Genomic DNA, 14,098 nt, shown 5'->3' on the forward strand with positions numbered 1-14,098 from the left:
GTGACAAACCAGCTGAGCTCTGAGTGTTCAGCTCCGCATTCCTCTCTGTGGTAACAGTAAACAGTCGCTGAAGTTCCTTTGGGAGGCCGCTGAGGAGGCCGAGAAAACCCGCCTCTGCAATCAGACAACAAAGGAGAGAAAGATGTAGGAGATGAACGGGAAGAGCGATAGAGAGATACCCAGAAAGCCAATTTGTGTCTCTACCTGTTGTCTGAACAATGTAGACAGCATGTGAGGAGCTTATATGGCTGTTGCACAGAGTTCCATCAGAGTCTGAGCGTTTAAGAAACGTCTCCTGCAGCTTGCCTGAAACACCCATCACCTGAAAGAACAGTGTTTGCAATTAATAGATCACTGCAACACAAAAGACGCTTGTCCTGCGCTTCCACTTCTGGTGTGATAATGCCTGTTTTGTGTAAAGGTTTAGTTCATATGGTCTGACCAGATAATGTTACTTAAACTATTCTTTGTTTATGTAATGGAAATACTGTATGGATAACATGAAGAACAATTTTTGGATACAGGAGGTTCAATTGTATTCCCAAAAAATACTAAAATCACACGTTCCCATTGTATTTCTTCCTATTTAGTGCTTGGAAATGTTCCTCTGTGTGTGTCTTTATCTATTTGATGCTTCTATTCCTCACCTGGTGGCCATAACTCCACACCAGCTCCATTTCTCCATTTGTCCGGCATAGCAACTCCAGTTCAGTAGCTGGCCTTCTCCTACAAAGGCCTCCACACAGAGCTCTTCCAGGAGGCTCTTTGCAAACACACAGACCCAGCTCTCCATCATAACCCCTGTAGTCTTCTGCAGATTGACACACCTGCAGGAAAGCAATGCTGGGATTTAAACAACTCTACTTCTTTTTTAAATGTATCTTATATAATTTATCTGCTTGTACCAGCTTTTTCTGCGTGTTGTATTATTTAAATTCATTTTAGTGGCAGTATTCTAAATGTACGCTAAGTATAAGTGAGTATATAGGTGGAAGGTCATTTGTACCAAAGTCTGCAGGGACAAAAATAAACACTGTATGCAGAGAAAAGTGAAGGCCTTGCACAGAAACAGTCATAGGAAGCACTTTGTGGTTAAATATTAAGTGGGACTAAAACAAGCCTCTACTTGATAAAGTATTTTCAAGTTCATAGAGGAAAGGGCAAAGACATCTAGGTTGTTCTCATTAGCCTCACACTGACGCACACTGACGAAATATACGAGTATATTTCGTCAGTGTGTTCTGTAAACAGATTACTTTACAGTTTATCAAAACCCTCAAATATCATTCAGACAGATATTTGGGTTAAGTGTTAGTAAGTGAATTACACGATTTACTTCTGCTCTACTTTAGTTTGTACGTCTAACTGTGATACATAATTGTAAAAAGTCTAACCTGCTGCATGCAGTGAAGAGACCACTGATATCTGTCCATACAGTTTCCATACTGTGAACGAGTTTTTCCATCGCTGCAGACGTCGTACTGTTTCTGTGCACACACATCTTCGTTGTTAGCAGGTTGGTAGCCGATGGTGCAGTGGCAAAGCCCGTCACTGGTCTGCATAAAAGGAGGCAAGGTTAAAACAAAGTGTTGTATTATGTGGAAGGCATTTCAGTTTGGTCAGGCTGTTAACTCTATTATGCTAATCCGGTTATATAATAATAATATAATAATAAATTGTATTTCTATAGCGCTTTTCTTGAACCCAAAGACGCCTTACATTTGGGAGGGAGGGTAGACAAACAAAATACAGCTTATATAGCATATAGCTGTCCTGACTTTTACATCAGTCAACTTTACAATTATCATCAATATGTACTTCTTACTGGTCTAAGTAGCAGTTGTTGGAACATTTGTAAAACAATGTAATTAGTGTTTTGAGTGAAGCTTACTGAAAAACTGCCAGGTAGCAACAGAGGCTACAGGGCTAGCTGCCATTAAAAAAATAAAAGAAGAAGAAAAAACGAGTCTGACTGAGCATGCGCAGTATTTAACCTTCAATTTTGAAGGCTTTGCTTTTTACTATTTCATGAAGTCTAAAGTTTTAATTTGAAGATTAATACCGTACTTCATTCATTGTTTCCTTTTCTTCACCATTCATTCATTTATTTTTTATGTATTTAGTTCTTGCATCTTTACCCTTGCAATAGTGTGAAAAAATCTCATTCTTATTATGAGTCGATGAGTAAAGGACTTTGCATGTTCCAACAGAATAGGAAACCTGACTCTACTGCGAGGGAACTTGATCTAGAGCTCTTTCAGCTTGAAGCTAGAGATTATACAGTGTAATGTTTTCTCAGTGAAAAAGCTACTTTCATATTGAAGTGAACAATTTATCAAAATATAAGCTTGAGAAATTTAAGTTTTTCTTCAAGTTCATAGAATAAAGACGGTTACTGCAGGGCAAAATACCAAAGTGGGTCATTTCTATTGTAGTTGGCTGTGTTGATGTAAAACATGTCACAAAAACAAGAGGAAACTAATTTGTTGGGCAATGAAAGGGTTGATCCTACTATTGTGTGAAACGTCTTTGTCACCTGGAAAGTCTGTCCTTCTCCCATGCAGATGCAAGTGTCCTGACCAGACAGAGGCTGCTGAGCCACAGGGCTACAGGGCAGACAGGCAGACAGGCCTGGTCTGTGAGAGTAGTGTTGAGGAGGACACTTAAGACAGCTTTCTATGGACACAGCATCAGCTGCTGGTCCATAGGTTCCTTTGGGACAGGGGAGTGGAGTGAAGCTCCCCAAGGGGCAGTAAAAACCTATTGGAAATAATAAAATATATACAAAGAAGTGTCCAGGTTAACATCAAAGTCAGTGTTGTCACCAAACTTGTTTAAAAAAAAGTGGCTAAGCATATGCAGAAAAATAATGTAATGTTTATCTGATTTTTTGTCATGTCATCCAAAGCTGAATGTATGTCAAGATAGCCTACCTGGCTGGCAGGGTGGCCTCTCCTGGACCTGTTGGCTCAAGTTGTTTCCATGAACCAGAGTAAGAACCAAAGCACTCAGCCACCACACACACCTGAAGCTCTTGTCGCATCTCCTCACCATGGTTAATATGTCCACCTGCAGAATTAAAGGACCAGTCCACAAGTAAACAACGTTTTTTTTCCAGACTCAGGGAGAAGTGTTTACATTTTTCATCCAGGATCTGTAAACAGTGTCTTGGTTGCCTGCCTTGTTTGAGTCATAGTCAATAAAGTAGTTTTGGAGATGCTGTTAAAACTTCACTCCCTTGATAAACCTCTCGTGTCTGCTTGTAATGCAGCACACATGCAGTAGGAGAGTTTGTCTGCATAACTTTTTTATGGCACGCTGAATGATTTATGAGGCCTGCGAGGTAAGGTGACAGTGACAGTGGAGGGACTGAATGCTGATGAAAAGTAGCCGGGAAAACAGAGAGTAGGGCTGCCTGGTGCTGCAGGCTCACATTACGGCATTTGTTCTTCTCAGTCCTACCATGAAACTGATTAAAGATTTGGCTTCCAATGTACATCAACGCAGCTTTGCTTTATAGGAGTCTACTCAGCAGTTTGTGCATCACAGCAGCCACTGTATTCACATTGAAATCCACATATCAAGCTCAGATTCAGTGCCTGACTATGCAAACCAGCTGCCACTCTAAACTTCACTTCACATATTGAATATTTATACTGTTGGTCTTTGTGTTTTACTTGATGGTAATAAGAGTCAGGGTCTGTTTGACCCATAACTGACCTGTAATATACAGCAACATATGAAGGTTTGATCTGTTAACTGAAAGTGTAAATGCAGTAATATAAAATAAAAGTATTCATGTACTCTACTTATGTAAGTAACCTGCATTTGCACAAATATGTTACTTGTTTGGTTTAAAGGAAAAATACTTTTGTCAATTTTTTAAAAAGAACGTTTTTTTCTTCATTATGTAAACCTTTGACCCGCAGACAGTTCCACTGATGGTAATCTCTGCACACCTGTGTAAAACAACCAAGGGAAGATTGTTGCCCTTTGCTCCAAATTCAAATAGAATATAATACCTAGCCCTAACTTATTATCATATAAAGTGTATCGAACAGTCCAATCATTTAAAAAATATTGAGAGTTATAATAATGTCTTCATGAACTAGTGTTGCTTATTACTGCATGTGCATCCATGTGTCTAACAAGGTCTATGTTGGAACATACAATATGTCAGCATGGCAAACTGTTCTACAGTTAACTGTAGCCAACAGTGCTGTTTTTATGTACAGTAACCAAAGTCTTACTCACTCTGTTATTGTATTGAAATAAAGTTGGACTTTAGATAAGCGGAATAACTCTTTCATCACGGTAGCCATGGACTTTGATCCTTTAATGACGTCTCGTAAGTTATCTAACTAAACACAGTTCAACTTTCACCCACATTTCCATGTCACTGGGGCACAAAATCCTCCACATCACATTCAGAAATACTCTACTAGTTGCTGAAATACAGAGTATTCACAGATGGGAAATGATTTGTAATATGAAACAATACTATTCATTTTTGTATTCATTAACTATGCAGGCAAATGCAGAAGTGTCATTCAAGACTCAATAATGCACTTAAAGTTGGCTTGATTTATTCGTAAAGATAGAGCACAGAAGACACAGTCTAACATTATCAGTAGTGTTTACTTACTTTCAATTTTACTACTTATTTCCATTCTATCATATTTGTTATCATGGTACTTTCTCCTTTTTACACACTATCCTAATGTGATGCATCCTTATTGACGAGACATAATTACATTCAAACAATGCTGCAAGAATGTTGGTAAGTTCAAACGTGGATGTGTCTGAGTGTGTGTGTGTGTGTGTGTGTGTGTGTGTGTGTGTGTGTGTGTGTGTGTGTGTGTGTGTGTGTGTGTGTGTGTGTGTGTGTGTGTGTGTGTGTGTGTGTGTGTGTGTGTGAGAGAGTGAGTGAGTGTGTGAGGGGTGTTGTGTTCTGCCATTAGTCTGACCCTCCACGTGTTGCCTGTTGACACAGGCAGTTTGGGCTGATGCTCTGATAACAAGGACCTTTATAAGTCAGACGAGAGAAGACGTCCCCCTGCAGACCTAGATCCTCAGGTAAAGGCCAGCCACTTTTTCACATATTAGTCTTTCGCTTGTCTTCTGTCTAGACCCAACAGGGAATGTACATACAATGAATCATATATCATTATTTAATCTGGAAATGTTTATGTTTGTTCTAATATAAAATTGTATGTAACGTTTTTTTTTTTTCTTCTGTTCCTCCACAGAAAGATAAACATGCATCTAAAAGTTGTGATCTTCGCTCTATCGTTCTTGGCAACTACAGGTATACATTTATCTTTAAATACTGTTTACAACAGCCCTTATTTAGCAATGTATTCATTTTTTTAATGTATGTTTTCTTTGTCTTCAGCATACCCTCTCCACCGTCGAACCAGGGAGGCACCCGTGACTGATTTAAAAGACAACCAGTCTCAAGACAAGACAGAATTTACAAAAGATGTTGAGTAAGTTGACTGAACTAAGTCTGTAAACTAATCTAAGACCTTAAAATTCATTTGCAGCCATATGCTCAAGTCATGGTAATATATTTAAAGATAATACAAATGTAAACCCTTATTAATTTTGTACTTTTGTCTCTCTTTGCTCAGTAAAATATACAAGAGCCACATAGACAGCAGTGGCCTTTACAACCATGATGATCAGAGCAAAAACCCTGTGGCAAAGGAGATGCAGCACAAACTCAACCTTGAGTCGGAGCGTCTGCGTACCCGTCTGCACCAAGAGCTGGCCGAACTGCGAGAGAGGTTGTCTCACTCTTCGGACCACCTCAGCTCCACCCTGGCCAGCATGAGGGAGCGCTTGGCTCCCCTCATCCAGCAGCTCCAGAGCTCTCTAAGCAGCAGCACCCAAGACCTGTGTGGCCATCTGAGCCTCTATCTGCAGGGTCTGGAGGCAGCTGAGGCTCAGGCAGAGGCCACTCCGGCTTTGTACCAGGAAGCCTTCCACTGGATGAGCCTAACGCTGGAGCACAGCAGCTCCAAGGTGGCTGACCTCATCAGTGACTTCCATACTAAAACCATTGAGGTGATCAACCATCTGAAAGAGACCAGTGCTAATGAGCAAGAGGCAGCAAAGTCAGACCACTGGCAGGAAATTAGCTCCAGGATGGGACAGGAAGTGAGTTCTGTGAGGGTGGAGGCACAGAACAGGGTGGGGGCTCTCAGAGCAGAGCTTGCTGCTCTGCTCGGAACTTCACGGCCCGGTAAGGCGGAATTGACAGCCAGTATGGAGCGCTTCTGCCAAAATGCAGCCCTGCAGAGCCAAATGTTTCAGGCCCGGATGGAGAGGCTGTTTAAAGGGCTGGAAGATGAGTTGGAGGTCAGAGGAGGCACACGACTGTCTCCTTCTTCTTCTTTTTCTTCTTCTTCTTCATCGTCTGTACAGACAGCTGGACATTTGCAGGAGGACTTCTCAGTTAAACTTTCTGCTCTGCTTGAAGACATTCTGCACTCAGTGTAGTGATAGTCATATTTTTTATAATAAAAATGCCAATAAACTGCTGTTATTATCTTATCAAAATGTATAATGTGAGTAATTTAATTTTAGTTCATTTTTTACAATATATATTATGCAATTTGACATATTTTATTACAGAGTAAGAACTGTTGTTCTGCCACACAGTGGCAAATGTTCAACTCTTGCCAAGTTGGGCAGAGTAGTTTGAATTATACTTGTCTAAGTGTTAGTTGTTAACCATTATTTTTGGTTGTTGTTTGCTACTGTACCAGCACAGTAAGATGCTTGTAAATATTTATGAGTGTTTGGTTTTGATTGATGTATTGGTTTCATTCTATATATGTCAATTAGTTTGTAAATATGTTTACTGTGCAATGTAATGTCAACCACAGAATGCAACGCCAACATGATTTGACTTTTATTTGTAATATTATCAAAACAGATATGACCTATATACTGCAGATTATAATGTGCCCCCAGTGTTTTTTTATATATATACTTTATAAAATATAAGATTCTGTACATGCAAATGTAGAAAAACATAAAATATTAAAATGACTTTGTTCTGAAATGACTTCCATATTTCATGTTTCTTCCTTTAGACAGTTCTGGTTTGCCTGTTCCTTCATAACTGATAAATGAGTGCAGATGCATCAAGTATAGACAGAAGAAGTCATATAAAATACTAATCTTTTTCCCTAGTTCCAAAGGTCACCTGACAAGAACATGTAGTTATTACCGACAAATCATAACATTATCAGATACTTGGTTCCCAGAATAAGTCACAATATAATATGAGGTGACAAGGAGAAGACAATTAGCCAGTTGTCTGTCAGTTAAAAGCACGAGGTAATCCTCCTGCCCAATAAAACTTCTTCAGGGCGAACCAGCCGCCCAGAACCAGCAAGGCACTAGCTGCAGAGCCGAACACAACTCCTACCACCAGGCCAGTCACGTTCACGTCATCCCTCTCTGATGCCACGTCAGAACCTGATGCATACAGATGCAGATCATTGGGATTTCTTTATGAGTTATACACATTCAAGATAAGAACAAGTATTTCTAGTGGTTCATTTGATTACAATATACTCACTGTATGCAGCTGCATTTGGCCTCTCTTTAGAAGGGGTAAATAAAAAAGGGTCATTAAGAAAAAACGTGTTATCATTGTTTAATATATATATTTACTATATAATATATATATATATATATATATATATATATATATTTACTATATAACGTATTATAATAATAATAATAATAATAATAATAATAATAATAATAATAATAATAATAATAATAATAGTAATAATAATAATAATAATAATAATAATAATAATAATAGTATTGTGTTTGCAGGGACTTACCTTCTCTGCCAGTGTAAAGAGGTCCAACTGAAATAGTTGCAGATTCACTGCTTTCTTTCCCATAAGGAGTCACAGACCTTTTTCTTCTGACATTACAGGCCTGAAAAACAACACACGTGCATTTGGGTTTAGTTTAATCCATTTTATATAGTGTCAAAGTATGGCTTCTCTATACAAAATGGAGATGTTAGAAATAACACATGTTTTGTTTTATGGTCAAATTGTAAAATATTCACTTGAAAGGCAAATGTGGGTTACCTGGTGGCCCGGGATTCAAAAAAGGTGCCAACCATCAGTCAGAATTTCCCCAAAATAATGTGACTCAATAAACTTGGTTGCAGTTTCCTGTCTTTCCGTACATTTCCTGTCACCTATACTTTTACTGTCTCTTCAATACTACAGATAAAACAAAAAATCATTTTTTATTTTTATATCTATTTCTTTCATTACCAAGATGCAAAAAACAGGTCAATTCTATACTTCAAATCTTTATCCTAAAATATAGTTTTGGCTAGCCTTTGAAAGCTGATTTAGCATTACCTTCTCATGTCTTTAAAGCAAAGTCATTTGTTCTTGACTTCTCAACTTACAGACAGCAGCTCTTGGCATTTGCTTGGTTCACAGAGTCTTAGTATGCAGTGCAGATAGATGCTGGACTTTGCCTGGTCGCGGTGCTGAACAAAGCGGAAGGCCTCGAAGTTAAAGCGGGCGACCTTGGAAAGGCCATTGCTTGTCACAGATGTCCTTTGGTCCAATGAACAGCTTGTGGAGAGTATGGAGATTATTTAGATACACTTTATATTTAAAAAAAAAATAGATGTGGAGTTTAGTTTATTTCCCCATGCATACAGTATAGCAGAATTTACACTAATGATGCATGTGTGCGTCCATACCCGGTGAAGAAGTTGTGCTGCTCACTGTTCGACATGTTGTAAGCAGTGGGAGTGCCAAAGCAGTGATCCAGCAGTATATAGAAACTGAAATAAGGACAGTGGGCCAATGAAGTACTGTTTGCTACAAGAAAACAATTTTCCCATTTTTATTTCACTATCCGTTTTTTCTGATAAGCACATTCACTCTGTGCATCCAGTAATCTGTCACTTACGTTCCTGTGAGGTTAACAGCCTTGACCTCCACATGGATCCTGGTTCGGAGCTCAAGTCCTGTCGAAGGTACTACTAAAGGGTAGATATTGTCTGAGTCCTGGAAAAATAAGATGTTGAGATAGTGGGATACATCAAGTCAAATATGTTTATAGCAGAGTAGAGTTTGTCTAAGGCCACTAAATGCCAACTTACATTAAAAACACTCATTTTAAGTGTATCAATGAAGGTTCCATTGTTATCGCTGGTCGCAACAGACACTGAGGAGCTGAAAAATCATTGAAAGAAATGCCTGTGTTTATGTTATGTCTCAAGCTAAAGTGATAAGGTATATTAACAACACTTTTTTAAGATGGTAAGTTACTCACGCCACAATCTGTGTGTTGTTGATCAGGTATTCCAGCGGGTATCGGCAGGAGAAGTGATAGTAGAGGTCTGTGGAGTAGCTGATCAGCCCCAGGTCAGTTCGGGGTGTGTCAATGAACCCGGTAATGATAACTGACTGGATACTTGAAAAGCTGCTGAAGGGACCTGAGGGGTCCGGGGCCTCATCCACAATCTGCAGAAACGCAATTGTTATATAGTCCACTAAACTGCAACATCATCCTTAATAAAGTGATATGTATCTCTAAATCCCTGTTGCAGTAATATCACTATTTGTCCAGTAATTTAACAATATTCAACGTCCTATACTAGAGACCTTCTGACCTGCAGAGACTGGCGGCAGGGATTCTGCTGACTGTCGTTAACAGGAAGCTTGTAACGGATAACTGCAGGGTCCACACTGTTGTCGATGGTGCCCTGGCACTCGGTGGTGTTGTGCTTCCCGTTCAGAGCCAGGTCTGTGGTGTTGAAGCCTGCCCACTGAGCTGTGCACAGGTTGATCTCTAGCGTGATCATTCTGGCCCCACATTCAACTGTCATGTCTGAATTGTCTACGTAAGAAAAGTAAAAAAGAAAAAAGACCAAGAATTATTTAATTATGTGTGATTTTTTCCCATTTTGAATCAAAGGGGAAATGAAGATTATAATGCAGTTGCTGATGCAGAGACAGAGATGAGGAAAATAAATGTTACATTGAGCAGGAAGAATAGGTAATTTTCTCATTTTGTGATTGTTACTTAACACGATCTGTTCTAATTTGTACATAATGCACGTTAAAACCAAACTATCTGGCTCAGTGAAAGAGATATTCAGCCTACCAGGGATCCTCTGGTAGTCAGACGAGCAGTTGTTGAGACACACAGCTGGCTGCAGGAGCACAACCAGCAGAGGGAGACAAAGATAGTGACTCATGCTGTCTGGAGCAGGGTCAGTCAGATCAATAAATCCTATATAAATAAAGAAGAAATCAATATCAACAACAATGAAAACAATAAAGTAACATTAACAACTGAGTCAGATCAAAAACACAAAAGGGATCATTTAGCAAAACACAAATTGGTGGTGTAAATATAGAGAGCTGATCTTACGTTAGCTGGTACCTGAGCAGTTGTCACATAAGGAGTTGTGCAGTGTGGCTTTTATAGTATTTGACATCCTCAAGACACCTAAAACCATAGAGGTGGGACTATCAAGCCCTCCCTTCATCTAATGATATACCCTTTTGAACACACACACACAAACACACACACACACACACAAACACACACACACACACACACACACACACACACACACACACACACACACACACACACACACACACACACACACACACACACACACACACACACACACACACACACACACACAATCCATGTTTCTGTGACTCCTGATTTAGACAGCAGCAGATTCTGGCAGTGTTTGCTTTCAGATTTAAACCGAGCAGATTAAAGTGTCAGTGGGATTTGATACATATCGCTCAGGGTAACTACAACTGCTGTTTTAGGTTTCTCGCTTAAAAAATGACTATTGAGAGGGAACGTTATAGCTGCTGGCTAGATGTGCTTAACCTAAAATCATATAATCATAAAAGCTATGTACATGCCTAGTACATACACTTTGAAATTCAGAAAAAGGAAATGTATTTTGAAACTATCAACATAATAATTAGGCATGATCAAATTTCATCCACATTTCACTAACTTAACCTCAAACCTGCAGATGAGCATACATGAACACCATTTATGCTTTTCCTAATTACACTGTATTGATATCTTCTGTAATGAATAACTGAGATACTGTACACCATTACAAATAAGTTACAAATCTACCACATTGCACCAAAAAACAAGTACATTTTCCAAAATCCTTGAGCAAAGACTCACTGTCACGAATAGAACACGTTTTTTTTTTTTAGAATAAAACACCTTGAATGCTTGAAAGGTGATCATGTTCGCCACAAGCGATGAAGTCCTTAGCCTGCCAGGATTAACCTTATTTTCTTTCCTTTGCATGACACACATCACCCCCTTTTGTCTCCATAGAACTGCATTACACGTAATGTATACAGCTATAGGCCTCAACTGTTGCCTCTCTACTGAAAGGCGCCATTGTCACTCAGACATGTGAAAAAGGAGCATCCATGTTTTTGTGCCCCTGGTGAGAGAAGACATTTGTTACACTATCCACAGATGCGTCACTTTTACATTCTCTTCGGTCCTCGTCTGTGTTCAAGGATTTTTCCTCCCAGGACACCTGTTTGGAAACAAATGGTCGGCTTCTCTTATTAACTCTAATCCCATACTTCGTTTCATGTTGCTGTAATTCCCCTGCATGCATAGCCAGACACAATGTCTGGATGGAGATATCTGAAAATAATGCTAACCTGTTGGGTCGATGGATTTGGACAAACCCTTGATATATAATCATGTAAACATCTTACAGCACAGTTTATTTTACAGCATATGGCATTTTGTCACTCTCCAATTATAAAAACATGTATCTCCAACTATAGGGATTTGTTATAGATAACCAATGATTGAGAGAATGTCCCTTCTTCAGATTAAACATAAAGTGTACATTAACTTTAGGGCAGTCAACGTTAGATAGAGCAGGCTGCCAGTGGGATACAACAAGGACTGTGTATCTCTACTGGATCATTTTACAAAGAGGAGAAAGGGTCGCTGACATACAATCACATTAGAAAACAATGAAAAACGGGCCCAGGGCAGGACACCACACTGAACAAAAATATAAACGCAACACTTTTGTTTTTGCTCCCATTTTTCATGAGATGAACTCAAAGATCTAAAACATTTTCTATATACACAAAATAACCATTTCTCTCAAATATTGTTCACAAATCTGAAAAAATCTGTGATAGTGATCACTTCTCCTTTGCCGAGATAATCCATCCCACCTCACAGGTGTGGCATATCAAGATGCTGATTAGACAGCATGATTATTGCACAGGTGTGCCTTAGGCTGGCCACAATAAAAGGCCACTCTGAAACGTGCAGTTTTGCTTTATTGGGGGGGTCTGGGGGGGTCAGAAAACCAGTCAGTATCTGGTGTGAGGGGTAGGGGTAGTATTAGGGTAATGGGTAATGTTGTGAATTGAGTGGCCTGTGTTCGTCGTCCATAACATACGCCTGCCCATACCATAACCCCACCACCACCATGGGCCACTCGATTCACAACATTACCCTAACCCTAACCCTACCCCTCACACCAGATACTGACTGTTTTTCTGACCCCCCCAGACCCCCCCCAATAAAGCAAAACTGCACGTTTCAGAGTGGCCTTTTATTGTGGCCAGCCTAAGGCACACCTGTGCAATAATCATGCTGTCTAATCAGCATCTTGATATGCCACACCTGGGAGGTGGGATGGATTATCTCGGCAAAGGAGAAGTGCTCACTATCACAGATTTTTTCAGATTTGTGAACAATATTTGAGATAAATGGTTATTTTGTGTATATAGAAAATGTTTTAGATATTTGAGTTCATCTCATGAAAAATGGGAGCAAAAACAAAAGTGTTGCGTTTATATTTTTGTTCAGTGTATGTAGTTTAGTAAGAAAGAAGATATACTGGGAAGGTTTGGATGACATTATACTGTACTCTTTCAGCATGTACAGTATAGTAAGGCAGATGATTAGATTTGAATTGAATAGTAAAAAAAAATAGTTGGGGGAGGAAATATTCCTCTCATGACATATTGCTCTCATATACTTTTCTCCAAAACAGCGCTGTGAACGATACTACAATTAAGAGTCCTGCTTTGGAAAAAAACTTAAAATAGCTTCAAAGTAAAAGAAAAAGTACTAAAGTATCATAATCAAAATATATTTAAAGTTAAAAGTGTATTCATTATGCAGAACAATGTCCCCTGAGACTGTTTTCATAATTGACCATATTTGATTGGTAATACTGATGCATGGGATAGTGTTATAGCTGTTGCTATACTCTACAGAAAGTAGTCAGGTATTTCCAGTAGTTTCTAACATAGTTGCCACGTCCCTCAGTACTAGTGACTCAAGACAAATCAGAGGGGTCTTGACGTGGGGAGGGGAAAAAAGACCTGCAACTGAAGTTTGTAATTCTTTATTTTTTGTAATAAATACTGGATGTTTAAGGCAGTTATGTAAATATAAAAAAACAATAAATAAATTAAAAGGAGAAATATATCTTTGGTGGAACAACATGAAAAAGACAAGGAGCCACAGCAAGACCATAATGTTTCATAAACTGTCACTGTTTCAAGGGATTGGGAAATATTTCCCTCTGAAATCAGTATCAGTAAGTAAGTTAAATACTTGGGTAAATGTACCACTGGTGTCATTCAACAAAAACGAATTTCGAAGCGAATGGGAGTTGCTTCTTATTGCCCCATTTGATATGGAGTTTGGTGTCATCTGCTGGCCAAAATTAAACAGAGCTCAATTGCCTTGGGACTCGTGATTCATCGGGGTTGCTGAGTGCAACCAAAAAGAGACACAACATCCTTCTTATTGAACAGACAACAATGACAGCCATTGTTTCTATATATCCATTCCAGTAAACGAGAAAAAGCACAAATAATGTGGAATAAACAAATAAACAAATAAATATGTATACATTGAATCAAGAAATCACACCAAATACCAAATCTGGATTACCAATTTACCAGAAGAAATATACCCCTTTTAAGTGTAGTATCAACTAACGATATTTTTTTGGCTTTAATGTTGATCAATATCC

At 39.0% G+C, this 14,098-nt stretch overlaps 3 protein-coding genes across 3 annotated transcripts in view; 1 reads left to right on the top strand and 2 right to left on the bottom strand.

Moving 5' to 3' along the window:
- Positions 1–3,054, bottom strand: part of si:dkey-103g5.4 — a 35,591-nt gene extending 32,537 nt beyond the window's left edge. The window contains exons 1-6 of the mRNA XM_034225579.1: positions 2,934–3,054; positions 2,537–2,712; positions 1,395–1,556; positions 648–827; positions 205–322; positions 10–114 (exon numbers count right to left, since the gene is read on the bottom strand). Coding sequence (XP_034081470.1) covers positions 10–114; positions 205–322; positions 648–827; positions 1,395–1,556; positions 2,537–2,712; positions 2,934–3,054 — 862 coding nt within the window. The remainder of the gene's footprint in view (positions 1–9; positions 115–204; positions 323–647; positions 828–1,394; positions 1,557–2,536; positions 2,713–2,933) is intronic.
- A 1,948-nt stretch (positions 3,055–5,002) lies between these two features.
- zgc:162608 (uncharacterized protein LOC100037332 homolog) lies at positions 5,003–7,075 on the top strand. The gene is made up of 4 exons (XM_034225590.1): positions 5,003–5,076; positions 5,250–5,308; positions 5,396–5,489; positions 5,634–7,075. The coding sequence occupies exons 2-4, from the start codon at positions 5,260–5,262 to the stop codon at positions 6,502–6,504; spliced, it is 1,014 nt and encodes a 337-aa protein (XP_034081481.1). The 5' UTR covers positions 5,003–5,076; positions 5,250–5,259; the 3' UTR covers positions 6,505–7,075.
- Positions 7,054–10,296, bottom strand: LOC117552246 (zona pellucida-like domain-containing protein 1). Its single transcript, XM_034225589.1, has 10 exons — positions 10,174–10,296; positions 9,680–9,906; positions 9,340–9,530; positions 9,167–9,239; positions 8,974–9,071; positions 8,762–8,845; positions 8,459–8,630; positions 7,869–7,968; positions 7,595–7,618; positions 7,054–7,491 (listed from the first exon to the last, which is right to left on the bottom strand). Exons 1-10 carry the CDS (start codon positions 10,265–10,267, stop codon positions 7,334–7,336), a joined length of 1,221 nt encoding a protein of 406 aa, XP_034081480.1. The 5' UTR covers positions 10,268–10,296; the 3' UTR covers positions 7,054–7,333.
- Between the last annotated feature and the right edge of the window lie 3,802 nt (positions 10,297–14,098).

The sequence above is a fragment of the Gymnodraco acuticeps genome, unplaced genomic scaffold (genome assembly GCF_902827175.1).
Source record: "Gymnodraco acuticeps unplaced genomic scaffold, fGymAcu1.1, whole genome shotgun sequence".
In the NCBI taxonomy this organism is placed as follows: domain Eukaryota; kingdom Metazoa; phylum Chordata; class Actinopteri; order Perciformes; family Bathydraconidae; genus Gymnodraco; species Gymnodraco acuticeps.